We start from the raw sequence: 25,429 nt of genomic DNA on the forward strand, positions 1-25,429 counted from the left end.
GACCTCAATTGTTTGGCCAAGAGATAGTTTGTGGTCAGACTGTTTGGGGCTTGCCAATCTAACGCTATACATGAATGATAATAAATGTCACACGACTAAGTACAGATTTTACATTTAGATTAGAAGTGCTTCTTGAGGCCAGGGGTTTGTTACTTAATTGTTGTTGCTGTTTACGGAAAATCCTTTTGAAGGATTTCTGACACGTTGCTGAGATGTTGCAGGAATGCCATAATGTGAACCTAGAACGAGTCCCTTTTAGGTCAGAAGTTCTTGTATCTTGAAAATGTTCACTTAATAAATAATTTAATTTTTTTTTTTTAAAGCTGCTATACTTTCTATCTTTTTGGATGTCTTAATTAATGTGTCAAATACCTAGATATTTATTACTTTGGTTAAAAACATTAAATATTAACCAATACAGTTCACTCCTGTCTAATCCCTTTTTGTTTACATCCCTCTATTTCCCATCAGAAATAAACCACTGTGGTTGCACGTGGTGGCTCATGCCTGTAATCCCAGCAATTTGGGAGGGTGAGGCAGGTGGGTCAGGAGTTCGAGACCAGTCTAGCCAACATGGTGAAACCCTGTCTCTACTTAAAAATACAAAAATCAGCTGAGCATGGTGGCGCATGCCTATAATCCCAGCTATTTGGGAGGCTGGCAGGAGAATCGCTTGAACCCAGGAGGTAGAGGTTGCAGTGAGCCGAGATTGCGCCACTGAACTCCATCCAGTCTGGGTGACAGTGAGACTAAATCTCAGGAAGAAAAAAAAAAAAGGAGAAAAAAGGAAATGAACCACTGAATTTAATGTTTATTATTCTAAGCGTTTAAAATGGTTTAATTGTCTAAAATCATTAAACTCTTCTTCAAATTTTAATTGCATGAGCATTGTTTTTCTAAACAATTTGAATGCATATTCCCTAATGTAGGGGAAAAACGGCTGAGCATCTGGGAAAACTCTTAAGGGTTTTATAAAGTGAATAGTATACTACTTGTAGTATAGGTTTATAACCCCATATGTGGAATGCTGGGATCACACAAAGTTCTGAAAACTGAAAGTTTTAAAATACTTAATTTGATGGCAAAACTTAACCTGAAATGATACAGGTTTTTAAATCCCACTTAGTGTACATATTCAAAACTTCCTTGTAGAAGTAGTGTTTGGATATGGGCGCTGCCCCAGACATCTTAGAGGGTATTACATAAAATATGGTGTGCGCACCATGTTACCTTTCCAAACTCTGAGTGAATCCTGAAGCCCACCTTGCTCCAGGGGATTTGGATAGCACTGTGCCGAGTACTTTGTGTGCAGCAACCAGACTTTTTCAGAAATCAAGTGTAAACCCAAGATTCCAAAAATTCAAATGTATCCTCTTGAAGGTATTAAGGTAGATATGTTTTATGAAATATTGCCACAGAAATCTTGCATAATTGGTTAATTACTTGTAGAGTTCTTCTGCATTCACAGCTGCTCTGTTTATGGCAGCTGTAACAAGTGGTTCAAAACTGAGTGATCATGTGAGGTTAATAATGTGACCCTATTTCTGTGAGTAAAGCAGCTAGAAGAAACTGAAATGATGATCACAAATAAGATATTTTAGAACATTTCTTCTAATTTAAAATGATTTTGAAAACTTCACCATTTTCTCAAATACTATTTTCACACAAGTTTATTTTTTCTAGTTCTGCCCGTAGATGAAGAGATGTCCATACAGCTTCATTAACTATTCATATCAGTATTTTTACAGCTTTTTCCTCCCTCCATAGATGAAAAATGGCTTTTCTTGTTTCTAAGAATAAGAGCAATACAGATTTATTATAAAAATATAATACAAAGAAGAAAGTAAAAAAATTCATAATTTCAACTCAGGGATTTTTTCTTCATTGAATAATTTAGCCCTTTACAGAAGTCTTTCACATTTTTTGCCTCCAACTTTTTTTTTTTTCCCCCTGAGACGGAGTCTTGCTCTGTCGCCCAGGCTGGAGTGCAGTGGCGCAATCTCAGCTCACTGCAAGCTCCACCTCCTGGGTTCACACCATTCTCCTGCCTCAGCCTCCTCAGTAGCTGGGATTACAGATTCCCACCACCATGCCTGGCTAATTTTTTGGTAATTTTTAGTACAGACGGGGTTTCACCGTGTTAGCTAGGATGGTCTCCATCTCCTGACCTCGTGATCCACCCACCTTGGCCTCCCAAAATGCTGGGATTACAGGTGTGAGCCACCGCACCTGGCCTGCCTCCAACTTTTTAGACAGGGTTTGCTTGTAAACTTCTATATTTTATACTGATAATAAGAAAATAAAATATTTTTGCTGAAACAAATTCTCTGAACATTCTTCCCTCTACTCCCCATATACAGAGATATACGCTCCCTACCCCTAGTCTTTTTTTCCTTTCTGAAATTGCTGCCAGCCACCAGGGTGCCTTTGGAAAACTGCCCTGGCTGCTCAAAGTCAGGACTTCACAATAAGCTTCTGGCAGTGGTGGCTGCCAGCAGCAACAATCCTAGAGTCTTTGGGCGCCAACCCAGCAAGCTCCTGGGACTGCTGCTGCCAGCGCCTCAGGACGCCAGGCTTGCTGGCCCTGTCCTTTTGGCTACACGGGGACCTGAGGCCATTGTTTCCAGGAGACCCACTAGCCAGATGTGTTCACTGTTCTTTATTTTCTCTCTGGATTGTCTCTGCCTAACCTATGCGTTAACTTCCATAAGCCCAATTTAAATCCTACATGACCTTTTTTTGGCAATATCTATCTTTAAATAGCTGTAGTAACTAGTGGCCATAGCAGTTGTTTAAAAGAAAAAGGAACCTTTTTTTCCTGCTGTAGTTGAACACTTCTCATCCTCTTTCTTCCGTTTGGTTGATTGATGCCTTCTACTTCCAAACCCCAAGCTACCTTTGCTTTTAGTTTGTTTCTGTTTCTTTTTAGGGTCCAGTTTGAACAGGGCTGCTGCATGTGACTGTGCATAGAACAAGCCTGGGTGGGGCTTGCACTGCCATAGAACACTCACGTTCTGCTGTGTACACGTTGCATGACTGTATGTGGAGGCCCTGAATCTGGAGGCCAGGGGGAAGAGGAGAGAGGAAAAGAGCTGCTTTATTTTATTTTATTTTAGTTTTAGAGACGGAGTCTCGCTTTGTCGCCCAGGCTGGAGTGCAGTGGCATGATGTCGGCTCACTGCAAGCTCCGCCTCCTGGGTTTACGCCTTTCTTCTGCTTCAGCCTCCCGTGTAACTGGGACTACAGGCACCTGCCACCATGCCCGGCTAATTTTTTGTATTTTTAGTAGAGACGGGGTTTCACCGTGTTAGCCAGGATGGTCTCGATCTCCTGACCTCGTGATCTGCTTGTCTCAGCCTCCCAGAGTGCTGGGATTATAGGCATGAGCCTGTAATCTCTCTCTCTCTCTCTCTTTCTCTCTCTCTCATAGAGTCTGGCTCTGTTGCCCAGGCTGGAGTGCAGGGGCATGATCTTGGCTCACTGCAGCCTCCATCTCCTGGGCTCAAGCCATCCTCCCACCTCCGCCTCTCGAGTAACTGGGACTACCAGCGTGAGCCACCACGCCTGGCTAATTTTTGTACTTTTTGTAGAGATGTGGTTTCGCTGTGTTGCCCAGGGTAGTTCGAATTCCTGGACTCAAGCAGTCTACCCGCCTTGGCCTCCCAAAGTGCTTGGTGTGAGCTATCACGCTCAGCTTGTATGTAGTCTTTTACAGGATCTGAAATCTGAAATGATCCAAAATCTAAAACTTTTTGAGCACAAACATGGCCTTCAAAGGAAATACTCTTTGGAGCATTTTGCATTTGGGATTATTGGAATAGGCCTGATGAACTGGTATAATGCAGGTATTCCAGAATTTAGAAATATTCAAGATCCAAAACACTGTGATCCCAAGCATTTCGTATAAGGGATATTGTCTGTATGGTAATGCTTCTTTAGGCCAGCTGAGCTAGACTATAGGAAGAAAGAAGAGACTATGTGTAGATGTCTCTTCTTTAGAAGCCACTCTATGTTAATAACTTTCAAATATCTAGGTGTAAATGGGGAAATGGATGTTAAGTGTTCCTGCTTGCTTGTAGGGGTTTATTCTATTCTGTTTTTTATGTTAAACTTTTATAGCCTTAATATCTGTCAGTCAGCTTGTTTGTTGTAAGGATTAAATGAGATAAGTTATGAGAAAGATCTCACAGGGCCTACCAAGTAGTAGGTGCTTAAACATTTGTTGGATTTGAATCTAAATGTCACAGGTGGCATCATGGTTTACTGATCAGTTAGGTTCTTCCTGTGCTTTGGCATTTTGTATAAAATTTGAGTTTTAAATGCTAAAAATAGGAGATAGCAATTATTTCTTTTCTGGGTGTCCTCAGGATGAATTGAATGATGTTATTGATGTTAAGAATCCAGATTCCACCCCTGCAGCTGAACGAAGACAGAAGCGCCTGGCTGCTGAGCTGGCCAAGTTTGATCCTGATCATTATCTGTGAGTAATGAGGTTTTTGAGGATTAAATAATTTACTTGACATTTATTTTAAAATTTTTGAGTATCTTTTTAACTCTGCTAGGGATGTGCGTTTTGGATTCTAGAAACTATTGAAGACTGAAGACCTTAATGGACGTTTGAATTAACCTACAACTGTTGTATCTCTGTAGTCTTTGTAAGATGTTGCCTCTTATATCTCAAGTTGTTCATCTTAGCAACAGAGAACTCTTCTAACATGCTTTTTAGTTTTTTTCTTGCCGGGCTTAAAAATATAATACTGAGGCCAGGCGCGGTGGCTCACGCTTGTAATCCCAGCACTTTGGGAGGCCGAGACGGGTGGATCACAAGGTCAGGAGATTGAGACTATCCTGGCTAACACGCTGAAACCCCGTCTCTACTAAAAAAATACAAAAAAAACTAGCCGGGCATGGTGGCGGGCACCTGTAGTCCCAGCTACTAGGGAGGCTGAGGCAGGAGAATGGCGTAAACCCGGGAGGTGGAGCTTGCAGTGAGCCGAGATTGCGCCACTGCACTCCAGCCTGGGCGACAGAGCGAGACTCCGTCTGAAAAAATATATATATATAATATTGAATTCATGAGACTATTACACTTCTTTTAAGTAAGCTTTTGGTTGTGATTAACGGTATGCATAAGTGAAAGTATGTTTCAGTTTCTTTAAGAATTTGAATGTACCTGTACCATATTTCTTGGCTGATCCCAGGATCTTCCTAATGCTTTCATCCACTAGCCCTTGTAATCAATGATATGTTTCCAGTGAACAAGTAACTATACTTTGTGGTAGAGTATAAATAGAATCTAATTTGAAGTTTTGCTGTATTTCCCACTGGCATTAATTGTGTTTTTGGCTATAATGTGTCTCCATCAGGCTTACATTTGCGTAAAGAACTTATCTAATTAACAGATAGGTACATGATGACTTGAGAGATTGTGATACCTCCCGCTGGCCAGGATAGCAGCATTTCTTCCAAGGATTGTTGCTTGACCTCTCTTGGACATGTGGCTCTATTAGGATGCATGGAGAATGAGTGTTTTAGGTTGATGTAGACCTCAATTATTATTCTGGGTCAAGATTTTTTTAACTGTTACATATATAGCTATAATCATTGTATCTCATTATATTGGTATAGTACCTGCAGCTTATGAAGTGCACTTGTGATTATTCAGTTTTCACAGCAGATGAGGAGAGGAGGTTAAGGGACTTGCTCAAGGTCACACTACTACTAAGTGGCTTGGCCAAGACTTGAAAAGAGTCTCTCCATTTGTCATTTTGTATATCCTTTTCATGTACACTATTTCAGTTTAACTGCTGTAGCTCTTGTGATTAACATTCTATCTCCTGTGACACAGTAGGATACTAATTGGAATGGCAGGGATATATCTTGTGATGTGCAAATGGAATGAGTGATGTGTAATGATAAATGGTTGAACTGTTTAACATCCTAAGGGAAACTGGGTAAGAGCAGGGGATGTTACATTTTGGAGGACATCTGAGAGATTGAACTCCATTTACATTGCTATTTCTAATTACCTTTATCTCTCCAATTGTGGTTTTAAAGGTCCACTGAAGAGTAATTTGAAGAAACCCATTTAAAATCATGTTGAATATTTAAAGTGGAAATTTCATTGTCAGCAAATTTCTCAGGCTAGCATAAAAACAGAGTGAGCTTTACAAGACTGAAATTTCAAGTGGGAGGGAGCTTAATTAGAAGAACTGCCTATCTCCTCTCTTCTAAAACTAGAAGAATAACTATGGCCTGAGAGAATTAGGAAATTGGAATTTATAGTTAGCAGTGTGATATTATAAGCAGCCCTTATTTTTCTCCGTCTTCTGTGTGTCTTTATCCAGAAGCTCGTTTTCTTTAATACTATGCATGAAATATTCTTTCCACTTCTCAAAGAACAGTTCTTACAGGAATGGTTTAAATTTAGTTATGGGCTAAGTGAGGAGAGTGGGAGTCATGAGGTAAAGATTCTTTGTGACTTTTCTGATAGCAGTAAGACTTTGACTCTGTGTAATTTTTGTGTTACTACTCATTATTAGCTGACTGACTCATCCAAATGTGTTAATATAATATGAAATACAACTAAAATTCTTTTAAATTTTTAACTAAAAATTCTTTCTTTAGCTTAGTACTTTTTTCTTGTTGTTAGTGGTTAAAACAGTGGAGGAAAAAAGGCTCACTTTAAATTACCATCTACCATGCAGATAATACATGGTAATATACACATGTAATACATAACGTATGTAGTATTAGCATAATATTACCTGACTCACCCAAATGTATTAATATTAAATGAAATGCAACTAACATGCTTTTAAATTTTTAATTAAAAATTTTTTTAGCTCAATGCTTTTTTTGTTGTTGTTAGTGGTTAGAACAGTGGAGGAAAAAAGGCTCACTTTAAATTACTATCACCGTGTAGATAATACATTATGATATACACTTGTAACACATAATGTATATATTAGCATAATCAATAATGTATATAATATTACCTATTTGTAAGTTGTTTGACTTTGTCTTTGCAAGTCATAGTGTTTACTCATGTTGTCAGGATTTGGGAGGCTTTAGGAAAACAAATTTTAATTTCAGCCTAAGCAGAACACAGTGAAGTCAATTGATTGTAAAGAAAAATTTATACATTTCAAAGGCATAGATATGATTTTAGGTTGTTATTTAAAAGTCTTTTATTGTAAAATCTGGATGTTATTTAGGTATAATCTTTTTTTTTTTTTTTGGCATGTTTTGCAGCCCACTACAGTGATCGGCATATCATAGATGATCCATAAATGTTTATTGTTTTTTATTATCCATTTCTTATTTGTAATTCCTTTGGGGTATTAGTTTTACACTAAAATATGTTGACAGCATCTTGAAACATTTCTTTTTTTTTTATTATACTTTAAGTTCTAGGGTACATGTGCACAACATGAAGGTTTGTTACATATGTATACATGTGCCATGTTGGTGTGCTGCATCCATTAACTCGTCATTTACATTAGGTATATGTCCTAATACTATGCCTCCCCCCTCCCCTACTCCATGACAGGCCCTGGTGTGTGATGTTCCCCTTCCTGCGTCCAAGTGATCTCATTATTCAATTCCCACCTATGAATGAGAATATGTGGTGTTTGGTTTTCTGTTCTTGTGATAGTTTGCTGAGAATGATGGTTTCCAGCTGCATCCGTGTCCCTACAAAGGACACGAACTCATCCTTTTTTATGGCTGCATAGTATTCCATGGTATATATGTGCCACATTTTCTAATCCAGTCTATCACTGATGGACATTTGGGTTGGTTCCAAGTCTTTGCTGTTGTGAATAGTGCTGCAATAAACATACGTGTGCATGTGTCTTTATAGCAGCATGATTTATAATCCTTTCGGTATATACCCAATAATGGGATGGCTGGGTCAAATGGTATTTCCAATTCCAAATCCTTGAGGAATTGCCACACTGTCTTCCACAATGGTTGAACTAGTTTACAGTCCCACCAACAGAGTAAAAGTATTCCTATTTCTCCACATCCTCTCCAGCACTTGTGGTTTCCTGACTTTTTAATGATCTCCATTCTAACTGGTGGGGGACGGTATCTCATTGTGGTTTTGATTTGCATTTCTCTGATGGCCAGTGATGTTGAGCATTTTTTCATGTGTCTGTTGGCTGCATAAATGTCTTCTTTTGAGAAGTGTCTGTTCATATCCTTTGCCCACTTTTTGATGGGGTTGTTTTTTTCTTGTAAATTTGTTTAAGTTCTTTGTAGATTCTGGATATTAGCCCTTTGTCAGATGAGTAGATTGCAAACATTTTCTCCTATTCTGTAGGTTGCCTGTTCACTCTTTTGCTGTGCAGAAGCTCTTTAGTTTGATTAGATCCCATTTGTCAATTTTGGCTTTTGTTGCCATTGCTTTTGGTGTTTTATACATGAAGTCCTTGCCCTTGCCTATGTCCTGAATGGTATTGCCTAGATTTTCTTCTAGGGTTTTTATAGTTTTACGTCTAACATTTAAGTCTTTAATCCATCTTGAATTAATTTTTGTATAAGGTGTAAGGAAGGGATCCAGTTTCAGCTTTCTACATATGGTTAGCCAGTTTTTCCAGCACCATTTATTAAATAGAGAATCCTGTCCCCATTTCTTGTTTTTGTCAGGTTTGTCAAAGATCAGATGGTTGTAGATGTGTGGTATTATTTCTGAGGGCTCTGTTCTGTTCCATTGGTCTATACTTCTGTTTTGGTACCAGTACTGTGCTGTTTTGGTTACTGTAGCTTTGTAGTATAGTTTGAAGTCAGGTAGCATGGTGCCTCCAGCTTTGTTCTTTTGGCTTAGGATTGTCTTGGCAATGCGGGCTCTTTTTTGGTTCCATATGAACTTTAAAGTAGTTTTTTCCAATTCTGTGAAGAAAGTCATTGGGAGCTTGATGGGGATGGCATTGAATCTATAAATTACCTTGGGCAGTATGGCCATTTTCATGATATTGATTCTTCCTATCCATGAACATGGAATGTTCTTCCATTTGTTTGTGTCCTCTTTTATTTTGTTGTGCAGTGGTTTGTAGTTCTCCTTGAAGAGGTCCTTCATATCCCTTGCAAGTTGAATTCCTAGGTATTTTATTCTCTTTGAAGCAATTGTGAATGGGAGTTCACTCATGATTTGGCTCTGTGTTTGTCTTTTATTGGTGTATAAGAATGCTTGTGATTTTTGCACACTGATTTTGTATCCTGAGACTTTGCCGAAGTTGCTTAAGAGATTTTGGGCTGAGACGATGGGGTTTTCTAAATATACAATCATGTCATCTGCAAATAGGGACGGTTTGATGTCCTCTTTTCCTAATGAATACCCTTTATTTCTTTCTCCTGCCTGATTGCCCTGGCCAGAGCTTCCAACACTATGTTGAATAGGAGTGGTGAGAGAGGACATCTCTGTCTTGTGCCAGTTTTCAAAGGGAATGCTTCCAGTTTTTGCCCATTCAGTATGATATTGGCTGTGGGTTTGTCATAAATAGCTCTTATTATTTTGAGATACGTCCCATCAATACCTAATTTATTGAGAGTTTTTAGCATGAAGGGCTGTTGAATTTTGTCAAAGGCCTTTTCTGCATCTATTGAGATAATCATGTGGTTTTTGTCTTTGGTTCTGTTTTTACGTTTATTGATTTTTATTGATTTGCGTATGTTGAACCAGCCTTGCATCCCGGGGATGAAGCCCACTTGGTTATGGTGGATAAGCTTTTTGATGTGCTGCTGGATTCGGTTTGCCAGTATTTTATTGAGGATTTTCACATCGATGTTCATCAGGGATATTGGTCTAAAATTCTTTTTTTTATTGTTGTGTCTCTGCCAGGCTTTGGTATCAGGATGATGCTGGCCTCATAAAATGAGTTAGGGAGGATTCTCTCTTTTTCTGTTGTTTGGGATAGTTTCAGAAGGAATGGTACCAGCTCCTCCTTGTACCTCTGGTAGAATTCGGCTGTGAATCCGTCTGGTCCTGGACTTTTTTTGGTTGGTAGGCTATTAATTATTGCCTCAATTTCAGAGCCTGTTGTTGGTCTATTTAGGGATTCAACTTCTTCCTGGTTTAGTCTTGGGAGAGTGTATGTGTCCAGGAATTTATCCATTTCTTCTAGATTTTCTAGTTTATTTGCGTAGAGGTGTTTATAGTATTCTCTGATGGTAGTTTGTATTTCTGTGGGGTCGGTGTTGATATCCCCTTTATCATTTTTTATTGCATCTATTTGATTCTTCTCTCTTTTCTTTATTAATCTTGCTGGCGGCCTATCAATTTTGTTAATCTTTTCAAAAAACCAGATCCTGGATTCATTGATTTTTTGGAGGGTTTTTTGTGTCTCTATCTCCTTCAGTTCTGCTCTGATCTTAGTTATTTCTTGCCTTCTGCTAGCTTTTGAATGTGTTTGCTCTTGCTTCTCTAGTTCTTTTAATTGTGATGTTAGGGTGTCAATTTTAGATCTTTCCTGCTTTCTCTTGTGGGCATTTTAGTGCTATAAATTTCCGTCTACACACTGCTTTAAATGTGTCCCAGAGATTCTGGTATGTTGTGTCTTTGTTTTCGTTGGTTTCAAAGAACATCTTTATTTCTGCCTTCGTTTCGTTATGGAGCAGGTTATTCAGTTTCCATGTAGTTGAGTGGTTTTGATTGAGTTTCTTAATCCTGAGTTCTAGTTTGATTGCAGTGTGGTCTGAGAGACAGTTTCTTATAATTTCTGTTCTTTTACATTTGCTGAGGAGTGCTTTACTTCCGACTGTGTGGTCAGTTTTGGAGTAAGTGTGACATGGTGCTGAGAAGAATGTCTATTCTGTTGATTTGGGGTGGAGAGTTCTGTAGATGTTTATTAGGTCTGCTTGGCGCAGAGCTGAGTTCAAGGCCTGGATATCCTTGTTAACCTTCTGTCTTGTTGATCTGTCTAATGTTGACAGTGGGGTGTTAAAGTCTCCCATTATTATTGTGTGGGAATCTAAGTCTCTTTGTAGGTCTCTAAGGACTTGCTTTATGAATCTGGGTGCTCCTGTATTGGGTGCATATATATTTAGGATAGTTAGTTCTTCTTGTTGAATTGATCCCTTTACCTTTATGTAATGGCGTTCTTTGTCTCTTTTGATTTTTGTTGGTTTCAAGTCTGTTTTATCAGAGACTAGGATTGTAGCTCCTGCCTTTTTTTGTTTTCCATTTGCTTGGTAGATCTTCTTCCATCCCTTTATTTTGAGCTTATGTGTGTCTCTGCACGTGAGATGTGTCTCCTGAATACAGCACACTGGTGGGTCTTGACTCTATCCAATTTGCCGGTCTGTGTCTTTTAATTGGGGCATTTAGCCCATTTACATTTAAAGTTAATATTGTTATGTGTGTATTTGATCCTGTCATTGTGATGTTAGCTGGTTATTTTGCTCATTAGTTGATGCAGTTTCTTCCTAGCATCAAGGGTCTTTACAATTTGGCATGTTTTTGCAGTGGCTAGTACCTGTTGTTCTTTCCCATGTTTAGTGCTTCCTTCAGGAGCTCTTGTAGGGCAGGCCTGGTGGTGACAAAATCTCTCAGCGTTTGTTTGTCTGTAAAGGATTTTATTTCTCCTTCACTTATGAAGCTTAGTTTGGCTGGATATGAAATTCTGGGTTGAAAATTCTTTTCTTTAAGAATGTTGCATATTGGCCCCCACTCTCTTCTGGCTTATAGAGTTTCTGCCAAGAGATCAACTGTTAGTCTGATGGGCTTCCCTTTGTGGGTAACCCGACCTTTCTCTCTGGCTAACCTTAACATTTTTTCCTTCATTTCAACTTTGGTGAATCTGACAATTATGTGTCTTGGAGTTGCTCTTCTCGAGGAGTACCTTTGTAACATTCTCTGTATTTCCTGAATTTGAATGTTGGCCTGCCTTGCTAGGTTGGGGAAGTTCTCCTGGATAATATCCTGCAGAGTGTTTTCCAGCTTGGTTCCATTCTCCCCATCACTTTCAGGTATACCAATCAGACGTAAATTTGGTCTTTTCACATAGTCCCATATTTCTTGGAGGCTTTGTTTGTTTCTTTTTACTCTTTTTTCTCTAAACTTCTCTTCTTGGTTTACTTCATTTATTTGATCTTCAATCACTGATACCCTTTTCCAGTTGATCGAATCAGCTACTGAAGCTTGTGCATTTGTTATGTAGTTCTTGTGCCAGGTTTTCGGCTCCATCAGGTCATTTAAGGTCTTCTCTACGCTGTTTGTTCTAGTTAGCCATTCATCTAATGTTTTTTCAAGGTTTTTAGCTTCTTTGTGATGAGTTTGAACTTCCTCCTTTAGCTTGGATAAGTTTGATCGTCTGAAGCCTCCTCTCAACTCATCAAAGTCATTCTCCGTCCAGCTTTGTTCCATTGCTGGCGAGGAGCTGCGTTCCTTTGGAGGGGGAGAGGTCCTCTGGTTTTTAGAATTTTCAGCTTTTCTGCTCTGTTTTTTTTTCCCATCTTTGTGGTTTTATCTACCTTTGATATTTGATAATGGTGACGTACAGATGGGATTTTGGTGTGGACGTCCTTTCCGTTTGTTAGTTTTCCTTTTAACAGTCAGGACCCTCAGCTGCATGTCTGTTGGAGTTTGCTAGAGGTCCACTCCAGATCCTGTTTGCCTGGGTATCAGCAGTGGAGGCTGCAGAACAGCGAATATTGCTGAACAGCAAATGTTGCTGCCTGATCGTTCCTCTGGAAGCTTCGTCTCAGAGGAGTACCCGGCCATGTGAGGTGTCAGTCTGACCCTACTGGGGGCTGCCTCCCAATTAGGCTACTCGGGGGTCAGGGACCAACTTGAAGAGGCAGTCTGCCCATTCTCACATCTCAAAATCTGTGCTGGGAGAACCGCTACTCTCTTCAAAGCTGTCAGACAGGGACATTTAAGTCTGCAGAGGTTTCTGCTGCCTTTTGTTCGGCTATGCCCTGCCCCCAAAGGTGGAGTCTACAGAGGCAGGCAGGCAGGCCTCCTTGAGCTGCGGTGGGCTCCACCCAGTTCGAGCTTCCTGGTGGCTTTGTTTACCTACTCAAGCCTCAGCAATGGCGGGTGCCCTTCTGCCAGCCTCGCTGCTGCCTTGCAGTTCGATCTCAGACTGCCTGGCTGGCAATGAGCAAGGCTCCGTAGGTGTGGGACGCTCCGAGCCAAACTCGGGGATATAATCTCCTGGTGTGCCATTTGCTAAGACTGTTGGAAAAGCGCAGTATTAGGGTGGGAGTGACCTGATTTTCCAGGTGCTGTCTGTCACAGTTTCCCTTGGCTAGGAAAAGGGAATTCCCTGACCCCTTGGGCTTCCCAGGTGAGAGATGCCTCGCCCTGCTTTGGCTTATGCTCAGTGGGCTGCACCCACTGTCCTGCACCCACTGTCCAACAAACCCCAGTGAGATGAACCTGGTACCTCAGTTGGAAATGCAGAAATCACCTGTCTTCTGTGTCGCTCACGCTGGGAGCTGTAGACTGGAGCTGTTCCTATTTGGCCATCATGGAACCACCCTCCTAAAGCATTTTTTTTTTTTTTTTTTTTGAGACGGCGGCTCGCTCTGTTACCCAGGCTGGAGTGCAGTGGCCGGCTCTCAGCTCACTACAAGCTCCGCCTCCTGGGTTTACGCCATTCTCCTGCCTCAGCCTCCCGAGTAGCTGGGACTACAGGTGGCCGCCACTGCGCCCAGCTAATTTTTTGTATTTTTTAGCAGAGACGGGGTTTCACCATGTTAGCCAGGATGGTCTCGATCTCTTGACATCGTGATCTGCCCATCTCGGCCTCCCAAAGTGCTGGGATTACAGGCTTGAGCCACTGCGCCCGGCCCAGCATTTCTTAATAGTCATTCCTCATTGCTTATTATTATAGCCAAGTATTCATATTTCTCTTGCTGATAATGTTTGGTTTTCTTCTTCCCCAATAGTTTTTAAATTGTTGGCATACATTTTACATTAATAAGTTCTTAAAATCTTGCCTCTTTCTTTGGAAGGAAGCACAAGAATTTAGTCAGTGTTCTAAACATCTGTGAGATAAGAAAAGGGACAAAAATGATCTTATATCATTTGTGGTACCATTTTAAATTGCGATAATTTTTCATTACTCTTAAATTTGTGAAAGAAGATGGTGTATTGATTAAAGTCTTGGATTTATTGAGTGGATATTAAGACAATAAATAGTAATTGGAAGACTGGGAGCAGGATCACATGCTTCTGAGGTGGCTCTCAATTCAAAACACAGAACTTGAGAAAAAGCATTAGAATACAATTTTATGTATCTATTCTTTCATTTATGTATTTATTTGTTCAACAAATATTTGTCTGAATGAACTACATGCTAAGCAGTGTCACAGATACTAAGGACACCGTGGAGTATACGGCAAGATCTCAGTCTCTGTGTTGTCCATGGGACTTCCATTGTAGTGAAGGAAGTAGACACTATTTTTATTTTGATTAAGTGCTATGAAGAAGAAGCAGATCGAAGGGTTAGAGAGAGACTCGGTATCCCACTGACTCCTCTGTTTCAACATGTCCAAAATCGAACTCATCGTTTTACCTCTAAAGTCTTTGTAAATTTTCTAACTTGGTTGATGCCCCATTTTTCACTCTAGTCACCCAGATTAGAAAGCGGGGATTCATCTTTGCTTTCTCTCTTATCCCACACATTCAATCAATTCTGAAGTTGTACCATTCATCTCTGTAGTATTTTTTTTTTTTCCATTTCATCAATTTCTGGCCCTCATCTGTGTCTGGTTTAGTGCAGCACTCACTAACTGCCTAACTGGCATCTCTGCTGCTAGTCTGGGCTACTTCAGATCCATCAACCATGAACCATTAGTATGATGTCTTACATGCTGAAATGAAAATCTGCTGAACCCTGTCCTTGATGCTCTTCTGCTTAAAGTACCTAACTCCTTTGTGTGTCATTGCAAGTTCTCTGTGATCTGGACCCTGCCTACTTCTGTAGCTTCACTTTTGCCACTCCCTGCTCACATTTTACACCTCAACAATGATGAATGTTTGCATTTCCCCACCTGTACCACACTGCTTTTCTCTCTTTTTTTTGAGACGGAGTCTTGCTCTGTTGCCTAGGTTGTAGTGCAGTGGTGCGATCTCAGCTCACCATGGCCTCTGCCTCCCAGGTTCAAGTGATTCTCCTGCCTCAGCCTCCTGAGTAGCTGAGCTTACAGGCCTGCACCACCATGCCTGGCTAACTTTTGTGTTTTTAATAGAGATGGGGTTTCACCATGTTGACCAGGCTGGTCTCAAACTCCTGACCTCACGTGATTCACCCACCTTGGCCTCCCAAAGTGTTGCGATTACAGACATGAGCCACCACGCCCAGCCCATACTGTTTCTCATATATTTCCTTTTATCATGGTATCCCTTTGCCATTTATTTCCCCTGACCCCACATTGCCTAAATAGTGGTTCTTATCTCTTCAGACTAGGCTCATTGTTTCTCCCATGCACTCGCCCTGTTAGACTGGCTTAGGAAGCCCACCTCAGTGCTCCCCTGTTACAGTTTATCTTGTTTTTACCACATTGTTTTATAATGTTCTGTATTTGTGTACCTGGTTCTCATTAAATTGTGGAGTCTTTAAGGGCAGGAAGTGAATTTTACAGATCTTCATCTTCCTGACAATGCACGTAGAGGGCATTCGGTGAATGCTTGTTCAATTTGTGACCTTAAAAATCTTGAAAAAAAATTGAGATCTCAAATGAAAAAACAGACAAAACTTGAAAGTAATTTATTATGAAAAGTAAAATATTAGTCACCGTCAGCGCTTGTTCATGAAACTCTTAATTCATGGACAATGTCAAGCACAGACCAGCACAGTTTAGATTACTAGGACTGTGTTAGTGAAATTTTACTCAAAATAATCAAACATTTTGGAGGTGTTTTTGGTGGGGAGGGGGATGGAGGTGGTAGAAATACCATGTTTCCAAGCCAGTTTTCTTTTTCCCTTCATCGTGGTCCCTTGGGGAGGAAAACAGCATCTTTTCAGATGGGCTCCTCTACTCTTGCCTTTGGTGTCCTCCGCGCTGTGGTGTCCAAGGCTCTTTTCTCTCACTGTGCCAGTTCTTCCTGGGCAATTTTAACTGCTTATGACTCCCATATCTCTCTCTTGAGCATCAGACTTGTATGTCCACCTACCTATTGGACGGGATGTTTGTAAATCCTAAGAAAAGGCATGTCAGACTCAACCTATCCCAAGCAGGGGTCTTTATTTCTCACTCATATCTGTTAGCTTCCCTCCTATGTCCCTGTTTCAACAAAGGACACTGTTGTCCACTGAGTTATGGAGGCCAGAATTCTCTGTGTCATTTTTCACTCCTTGAGCTCCTCGTTCCCTGCATCCTAAGGGTTCTGTCATCTACATATAGGTCAGATTCATCCACTTTGCTGTGTGTCTACTGCCACTATGTTATTCTAGGCCACCATTATGTCTGCTTCTCCAGGTTTCTCCCTTTAAATCATTTTCCAGGCTGCAATAAGAGTGATGTTTCTAAACCATGCTAGTGTCATTCCCCTATGTGCAAAGCTTTTAAGTGTTTAGTTGGTAGGGATAATCTTTGAGATTTCTTAGACATGGCTTACAAGGTGGTTGCCACTATATTATTTTCAGCTTCTTTCGACTTTTTTTCCCCTTAAATGTGCCTTCTTGTTTTCTAGCCTTTGCCAACCAGTTTTTCATCACAGAATACTCTCTCCTACCCCTCTTCCTCTGGTTAACTGTTCATTGTCATTCCATCATTGGTTTAGATATATCCTCCAGGGTCCTCGCCTGTCGTTCGAATTTATTTTGCCCTAGAATCTTACACTGCTATTATGTCATAGCATTTTGCTATATTGTAATTGTTTGACTCTCCCATGGGATTGTAAGTTGTGTGAGGGCCAGGACTATCTGTGTCTTGTCAGCAGTGGAACCCTAGTGCCTAATATGGAGCATGGAACGTGGCACAACGTCAATACTTTCTGTTGAATGAATGACTTATTTAGCATGTTAGTCATTTGTTATTGTTTATCCATTTGAAATTCATTTCCTGGAAAAAAGCTCACGTTCTGATTTGTGGTTGAGTTTATAGTAGAACCTCAGTTCAAAAGAGTTCCTTCACTTTAAGGAGAAGGAGATAGCTAAGAAGAAAATAGGCTTAGCAGGATTAGTTTATGAAGCAACTATTTTGTCTTAGTCTCATATGTCTGTGCACCTGTCAGAAATCGTTATTGACAATTCCTATTTCGAGATATTAGCTGTTCAGTTTTGTCTAATATGTACTTTATTTCCTCCTATATAAAAATGGAATATTTATTTGGTTAAGAGCTTGGAATCTGGAGTAAGAGTTAAGTAGGTCTACATCCTAGCTATGCTTTTTACTTGTTCTCTGAACTTGGCCAAGCTACAAAACTTTTCTGAGCCTCAGTTTCTACCTTTGTAAAATGATGGTATTAATAGTACCCCATGCTCGTAGTGATGGTGTGAAGATTCAAGGAAATAATGGATGCAAAGCTTTTAGTGCAGTGCCTGGAACATACAAAGAACTCAGTAAGTTGTCTGTGATCTTTCTAATTTTTAAACGATTTCAGTATCTCAGTTGAAAGGGAACTTCAAGTGTCTAAGGTTGTAAAACTATCAGTTAGAAAATTCAGTGTATCAAAGCAACCAATTCCTTGAGTTTCTGGTTAACTAAAATATAAATAAAATTTTCACCATTGAGTTATACTTTGTTAATGCTTTTCCCAAGAATACCAGTTTCCAACTTTGAATGCAAGATAGAATAATTTCTAAATAAGTGTCCTCTAAGAGTGAGAAGTATAGAGTGAGAAGTATATTTTGAATGTGGCTGTTATTTTTCTAGTTAAAATAGGAATGTAGAGTACAGGAAAATTAACTTTCTGTTCTCTACAAATGTTGCTTTTATCTTCTTCAGTAATTTAAGGAACTGTTAAAATTCATATCTTAATAAAATAGATTGTATCTTGGTAGAAAATATGAGTGCACATGCCAAAAATGGTGTGTGTGTGTGTATAGCCCATTTTAGCGTCTTTGTGGAGATGCAGTATCCTGAATTTCCTATTCATCTGCTTGTTTTTCTTTGCTGGTTGAGTTCAAAAATTTTTTCCTTTATTGAAATTTTACTAAAGTCTGTGGTACTTGCAGACCTAGCATAAGTGCTAGATTTCATTCCAGTGTGTCTTCAGATTTGCTTCATTTCACATCATTGAATATGGGATGGGACTTCAGGGTAGGACCAATCTTCTACGTACCTTCTATTTAAAGAGATCAGAGGTTGGACACAGGGGGTCAAGCCTGTAATCCCAGCACACTTTGGGAGGCTGCGGTGGGAGGATCACTTGAGGCTGAGAGTTTAAGATCTGTCTGGGCAAGGAAGCAAGACCCCGTTTCTATAAAAAAAATAGAAATTAGCCAGTCTCAGTAGCACGTGCCTATAGTCATAGCTGCTTGAGAGGCTGCGACAGGAGGATTGCTTGACCCCAGGAGTTTGAGGCTGCAGTGAGCTGCGATCATGCTACTGTACTCTAGCTTGAATGACAGAGTGAGACCCATCTCTTTTTAAAAAAGTTAACAACAACAAAAAAAGATCAGAAATCTTATATGTCCCTTTAATCAGATACTTTTGTTTTATGATAAGTAACTTATGTTTGTGGTTGGTAACTACAAAGAAAGTAAATATAGTGTTCAGTCTTTCCTTGAAATGTACTTTGAATTAAAAATCTGTATTTCTGGTACAAATATGAGTTAAGATAAAATGTTAAAAAGTAAAAGCCAGTATAATAAGTTCTTTCAATGTTTTTTCCTAGAGCTGACTTTTTTGAAGACGAGGCGATTGAACAGATTTTGAAATATAATCCTTGGTGGACTGACAAATATTCAAAAATGAAGGCCTTTTTGGAAAAGAGTCAGGAGGAAGAAAATCATGCTGCATTAGGTAAGAAACTCAAATTCGGCTAATTTGTTTCATTTTAAAATCTCGTGGTGTATGTACCACATTTACTGCCTTCCATATTATTAAGCATATAGATGTAATTGCCTTATAATGTTAAAATATGAGTTTGAATTGCTAGTTTTGGAAATGACGTCTTTGCCTCTGACTGGAACATGCCACTAAGTAATTAGGCTTATTTGTGTTGGAAAATTCTTTTGAAGTATGTTTTCCTTTAGAATCATTGGAGTTCTTTTACAATTAATTATTTTTTAAAACCTAAATTTAGGGATGTGATCACACAGGACATTTGTAGTTTCTCAATAACCTGCTTAAGAGGTATGAACATTCTTCTTTGGTAAGGACATTCGAGTATTAGTAATGGGGGGAAAAGACCCAGGTGGGAAAAGACCTAGATGGACATGTTATTACCACCTTGTCTAAGTACAGCGTTGATATATTAAGACTATGCGTTAGAAATACAGCATTTGCAGACAGATCAAGAAAAGAACACCCATGTTTTCTGTCACACTGATTTGGCTTTTATTTACATATAAAAAATAAAATTTCAATGTTTAAATGGAAAGAATACACACATATGTACATTCTGAAGAATATTGAATGGAATATAGACTTTTTCCACCTCAAGTTCCTCTTCCCATAAGTAATCACTATTAGTAATTTTGGGGATATTTTAGAAATATATATTCCCACATCTAAATAGTTGCTTTTAGAAATGTCTACACATAGACTCACGTATACCCGGTTCGTACCTTGTTGTTTTCAATTTGTAGTGTGTTGCACATCTTCCATATCAGTATGTACAGATCTACTTGAAGCTTTTCATGATTACCTAGTATCCCGTTGGATTTTTTTTCATGATTGATGGATATTTGGGCTGTTTACAACTGGTGGACATTTGGGTGATTTCCTGCTTTCTGCAGTTGCAAATAATTTATATAGTGACCTTCTTTGACCGCTCATTCTGAAGTAGCTGCAGGGTCTCTAATGCATCACAGTTTTTAATTTTCTGTATATCAGTGCAATAACCTGTTATCTGCTGTTTTTTCAGTGTCTAGTATAGTGCCTGTTATACAAAGGTACTCAATAAATATCTATAAATATTGTAATAAATATTTTTATGGTTAAGTTTTATTAAAGTTTAGGTGATTTCTACCAGATCAAAACATTGCTACTATAATATTTTAGAAAAAAGAGGATTAGCTTTAGTGCATCACAGAAGCTCATTGTAGTGACTCTTGTTATAGATTTATTGTCGTTTTCAGCAAATCCTGACTTTTATATTTGAGTTTAAGCAGCTTCCAGACTTCTCACATTCTATATGTATATATCAGCACATTTTCAGGTTTAGGATTGCTAACACAATTTAGATAGTTAACTGTATATGCTAGATAGATCTGGTCATAAAGTTTGAGCAAACTTAAATCATCTAGTATATCAATTGGTCTGAGTCAGTTTCCCTAGTTTTTGCACAGTATTTTAATGAGTGGTATGGGAGAAAATTGATGGTTGCGTAGTTGAGTTTTCTGTCCACCAGGGTGAGCTAGTGGCCCTAAAAATCAAGAGAAGGCATTCCCTTTGATTTAAATTCTAACTTGCTCTACTTTGATAAATTGTAGCTTGTTCTCAGTCCAGTTTTCTGTGTCAGCAATGCTTTGAGTTAGTCTTCTCTGTGTAATTTTAGCAGGAGATCCAGCCACCCAGTCCTTTTAACCACCTGCCCTCCTGACCCTTCATCTGACCCATGGCTGATAGCCAGGCTGGTGCATCAGGAACAGTCATAGTCTGCAAAGCCACTATGATGATTCATTCTAAAAACCACCTTTAAAAATAGCAAGGACATGTGATCTAAGGTAGAAGAACTTGAGCTTTGTGTTGAACAGAGTGTCTCTTGTAATAATACCAAATGTAAATTATAAACTAAATGTAGACTTGGGGTTGGACTTCTTGTTCCACCACATGCTTGCGATATGATCTTGCACCTTTGGGTTGCTGTGGAAATCCTGTACCTACCTCAGAGTTGTCCTGAGATTGAACGAAACTTTATATTTAAAATTCTGTAAATGTTAGAAATTATTATTATAGAGTAAAATCAGTCACAGGAGAGCCAGGAGTTGGTTAGTTTCTCTGTGATATTACAATTTTTTTACATTTTTTAGAAAGCTTTCAGGGAAAATTCCTTGTTAACAAAATTTCTCTCTCATTTAAAAAATTCTGGTTCAAATATTTGAGACACTCGGAATTAAAGGAATAAATTGAAGTGTGTTGAGCCAGGATAAAATATGGGGAAAAAGAAATAAACCAAGAAATAAACCTCACAGTTTTCTGCTTACCTACGGTGCCTGCTGCTGTACCTTTTCCCCTCTTCCTCTTTGTTCTTTGCCTCTCTGGCCTTCTTCCTCCTTGTGTCATAGCTGTGGGCTGTTGTCTGTTTAACACCTCCTCATCAGGTGTTGCCAGGCAGATATAACAGTGCAGATGAGGGGTGTACCTTTGATTCGTTCTGTATCATAAAATATTAACCTAGATTGCTTTGAATTCCAGATAAGCCTTAGGTGGTGAACTTTGCTCCCTCTCTTTCTCCCTTGGTTGTAATTCTTGTCATTTTCATCACAGCCCTGAGTTACAACAGGGAGACTTTTCTCCAGCTTTGTAGGGATCCAGATTTTCCTCCCCAAAGGCTTGTAAATGGAAGTGTTAAACGCTATGCTTCCCCTGAGCTCTGGTTTCATGAGGATGAACTTACCGCATTTCCCATGTTGTCTTTCAGTGGTTAATCTGAAGCTCCAGAGTCTTGGCACGTTATTGCATGTTATGACACCACATAACATTTATAGTCAATGAACTTCCTAGCAGGGACATCCTGTTTGGCACCAGTGAGCCCTTCAGTGTTTGTAGAGATAACTGTCAGTGTCAACTTTGAAAGTTGTAGCACTGCAGGGCTACCCATTTAGGCTGAAGGTTTGAATGCAGCACAATTTTTTCTGGTTCCCTTGATCTGGTTCCAATGAATGTACAATGTAATAGACAGATGTGCATTACTCTGAGAGCATCGAGATCCTTTGTGATTTACTTGTTGACCTAGATAAGAGGGATGTTTGGGAGGGGGATTTAGAGAGGAAGGGAGGATTTAAAAATAACGAAATTAGAAAATATTTGGGAGAGAAAAGTGACTACCTTGCAGACATCTTTCCATTTTGATGAGAGTCCCTTTGCAGCCTTCAGACATATTGGTGGCGTTTTGATGTTGGGAGGTGGTCCTCGGCCATTTGCTTCAATGCTCGAGTACCAGTTTCCTCCTCAAATGTACTGAGTTCAACTGACTTTTATTTCACTGGAGATTGTTTTTAAAAGTATAATTAACCAAAACATTGTGAACTATATGGCAAAGCTGCTTTGTAGTGTAGCTAAGTCATATAAATGCTTGACAAATGTTACTCAGGGTGGCAATCATCCAAGCATTGTTGGCACTGCATCTGTAGTTATTTCCAGTACTGCTGCTAGGTTAGACTTGATTGTGTGCAAACTTCCCCCAAGCTCCCCTTTGGGTGATATGATTTATAGCTCTAATAAAAAAGGCCTTAGGGAGCTCAGACTTTTGGTTTCTCTAGTGATTTCCTGGTTTGTTGTTATTGTTATTTATCATCTCTGATTTCTTTGCTTGAATTTCAGAATTTAAATGCATTTGTGTATTATTAATGAAGTAGGCCACAATGGAACTTATAAACGCTCAGTAAATGATGGAAGTGTTTTAGGGAAAGTCTAACAGCTCCTAGTATCCAAGAATTCAGAAGAATAATTCAAGTAGGTTTTTCTTCTGTGCACATTTACTGAAAATGACTAATGTAGAAACACTTCCATGTGCGTAATGTAACATCAGAACCTACATTGCCTAGATCAACTTTTACAAATGATTAAGCGTCGATAGGTATGATTACTTAAAAATGAAGGCATAAATATGTGGAGAGTTGACATGTTGCTAAATAGTTTCTGGGCAAGCTTACTTTGTGATTGAGAATTATGTGGGAGCAGGGATCTTTATTAGTCAACTAGGATATAAAGATATTTCTCTAGTCAGATATCATGAACACCTGGCATTTTCCCATTAGCTAAATTAATGAACATCTCAAAAACCATACCTAAGGGAATACTGTCTCAAACCTTCTTGCTAAATACCAGGAGTCTTAAAATATTTTGTCAGGTATGCTTTCTTCCTGCAGTGAGTGTATTCCTTCATGCCATTTCCTTAAATCAAATTGCTTAAAGTGAACTGAGAGCTTTTATTTGAATTAAGGAATCTTCAGATGTGTCCTCCAATGAGGCAATCAACACTCAGTTTATCTGTCTTATTGATTAAATCTAGTAAATTTTAAATTAAACACAGTTGACCCTTGAACAAAACATGTTTGAAATGCATAGGTCTGCTTATATGGGGATTTTCTTTTGCCTCTGCCACCCCTGAGATAGCAAAACCAACCCTTCCTCTTCCTCATTTTCCTCAGTCTACTCAATGTGAAGACCAGGATGAGGACCTTTATTTATGATGCTATACCTCCACTTAATGGATAATTTAATCTTAAAGAGACTTCATGTACAATTCAAGGATTGGGGAAACCTTAACTAAAGCTATAAGTCCAGAATATTGTCTTAAAAAAAAAAAAGATGGACATATTTGACTACATGAAAAATAAATGCTTCAATGGCAAAAGGTACCATAAACAAAGTCAGTAGAGATATGGTAGCTTTGGAAAGATGATTAGGGTTTATATCTATAATATACAGGATTCTTAATTTGACAAGACAAGCCATCCAGTGGAAAAAAAAACTGGACAAAACACATACGAATGGGTTACTCATAAGAGTGCAAATCCAGATTGCTTACAAACCAAGGAACTAGTGCTTAAAGTTGAGCATTTGGAGAAATACTAAGTGAAATAACAATGATAAGTCACCGTTTTAGTTTTCTTTTGCTGCATAACAAATTATCACAAGCTTCACACAGTGTACGTTCATGATCTCAGTTTCTGTGAGTCAGAAGTTGGGCCTGGCTTACCTGGGTCCACTGTGTAAGGTCTTGCAAGGCTGTAGCCAAAAATACCTATCTTATTTTTTTAAAAAACAAATGTTGGAGGCTGTGTTCCCTGGAGTTCAAGGCCTTCTTCCAGTCTCACATGATTGTTGGCAGAATTTAGTTCCTCGCAGATACAGAACTGAGGCCCCCACTTTGTTGCTGGCTGTCAGCTGGGGGCCACTCTTAGATCTTAGAGGCCCCCACAGGTCCCTGCCATATAGCCTTCTCACAGGCTGTCTCACTTCACCGTGTGACATTTCTTCAAAACTAGCAGGTGAGTCCCTGGCTTTGGTCTGCTAATAATGGAATGTAATCATGGAAATGACTGTCCCATTGCCTGGCCGTATTCTGTTGGATACAAGCAAGTCACAAGCTCCATTCCTACATAGTGATATGACTCATTGGAGGTCATCTTGGAATTCTGCCTGCTATACTCAATTTATTAACCTGGAAATGATTGTAAAAAAGCTATTACATTTCTTGCCAGGGGAAGGTGGGAGGTATGTGTAGGAAGAGGAACTTCTATTCATGACTGTGAGAAAGAAGAGTTATTGTAGCCTTTAAGTAAAGTATCTTTCTAAAACAGATACTTTTTTAACCCAGTCAATCCAGTCTCGAGAGTCTACTTTATGTAAATAAAGCCTCTAATATCCAAGGACATAGGATAAGGATATTTATTGCAGCATTATTAGCAGTGGCAGAAAGCTAGAAGCAACGTGAGTGCCCATCAGTAGGGGGAGTGGTTGGATAGAGCATGGTACGTTTTGGAATATTATACTCCTTTACAAAAATTAGTTACACACCAGTTGACTTTTAGGGATTTGCCAGAGGTATTGTTGAGTGAGAAGGGCTAGATGGAGAAAAATGACCTAGTTATTTGGGTCAAGGGAGGGCGTAGGAAGTACAAACTCCCTAGTATGTATGCTTGTGTGTCTGTATATGATTACATGTCTGTACAGAAAACTATGGAATGATATATACTAGATTTTTAGTGGGTGAGAGGCTGTTGATGAATATTCAGGTGGAGAGAGGGTGCCAAGCAAAAGAAGAAAAGGAAAAAGGAACCGTGTTGTAAAGAAACAGTCTCTTCCCACAAGTCTAATGTATGTGATGTGATTATATGTAAAACTTGATTTATATGGTAGACAATATGAGATTTTAATGGATTAATTTGAATTGAAATTTAGTTAATTTAAATGTAACAATTTTAATTGATTAATATCTGGGAATATTCCTATTTCTTGGTATAGAACTTTCAAATGGATAATTAATATTTTCAGTGTACTTTAGCGCTTTCTGTTGTCAAAATGTATTATTTTAATTTTAAAGTCAGTAACTGGCATTCAGACGCCTTAAGTACAGAACAGTGTAGCAAAAAAGGGAGGGTTGGGAATTAAGGAATAGGTATTATTTCGAAAAATC

At 39.1% G+C, this 25,429-nt stretch overlaps 1 protein-coding gene across 1 annotated transcript in view; it reads left to right on the plus strand.

Annotated features, from left to right (window-relative positions):
• SHQ1 (SHQ1, H/ACA ribonucleoprotein assembly factor) overlaps window positions 1-25,429 on the plus strand; it is a 107,499-nt gene that overhangs the window by 9,276 nt on the left and 72,794 nt on the right. The window contains exons 5-6 of the mRNA XM_007984998.3: window positions 4,368-4,480; window positions 18,794-18,921. Of these exons, the coding sequence (XP_007983189.3) occupies window positions 4,368-4,480; window positions 18,794-18,921 (241 nt within the window). The remainder of the gene's footprint in view (window positions 1-4,367; window positions 4,481-18,793; window positions 18,922-25,429) is intronic.

This window comes from Chlorocebus sabaeus, chromosome 22 (genome assembly GCF_047675955.1).
Source record: "Chlorocebus sabaeus isolate Y175 chromosome 22, mChlSab1.0.hap1, whole genome shotgun sequence".
Taxonomy (NCBI): domain Eukaryota; kingdom Metazoa; phylum Chordata; class Mammalia; order Primates; family Cercopithecidae; genus Chlorocebus; species Chlorocebus sabaeus.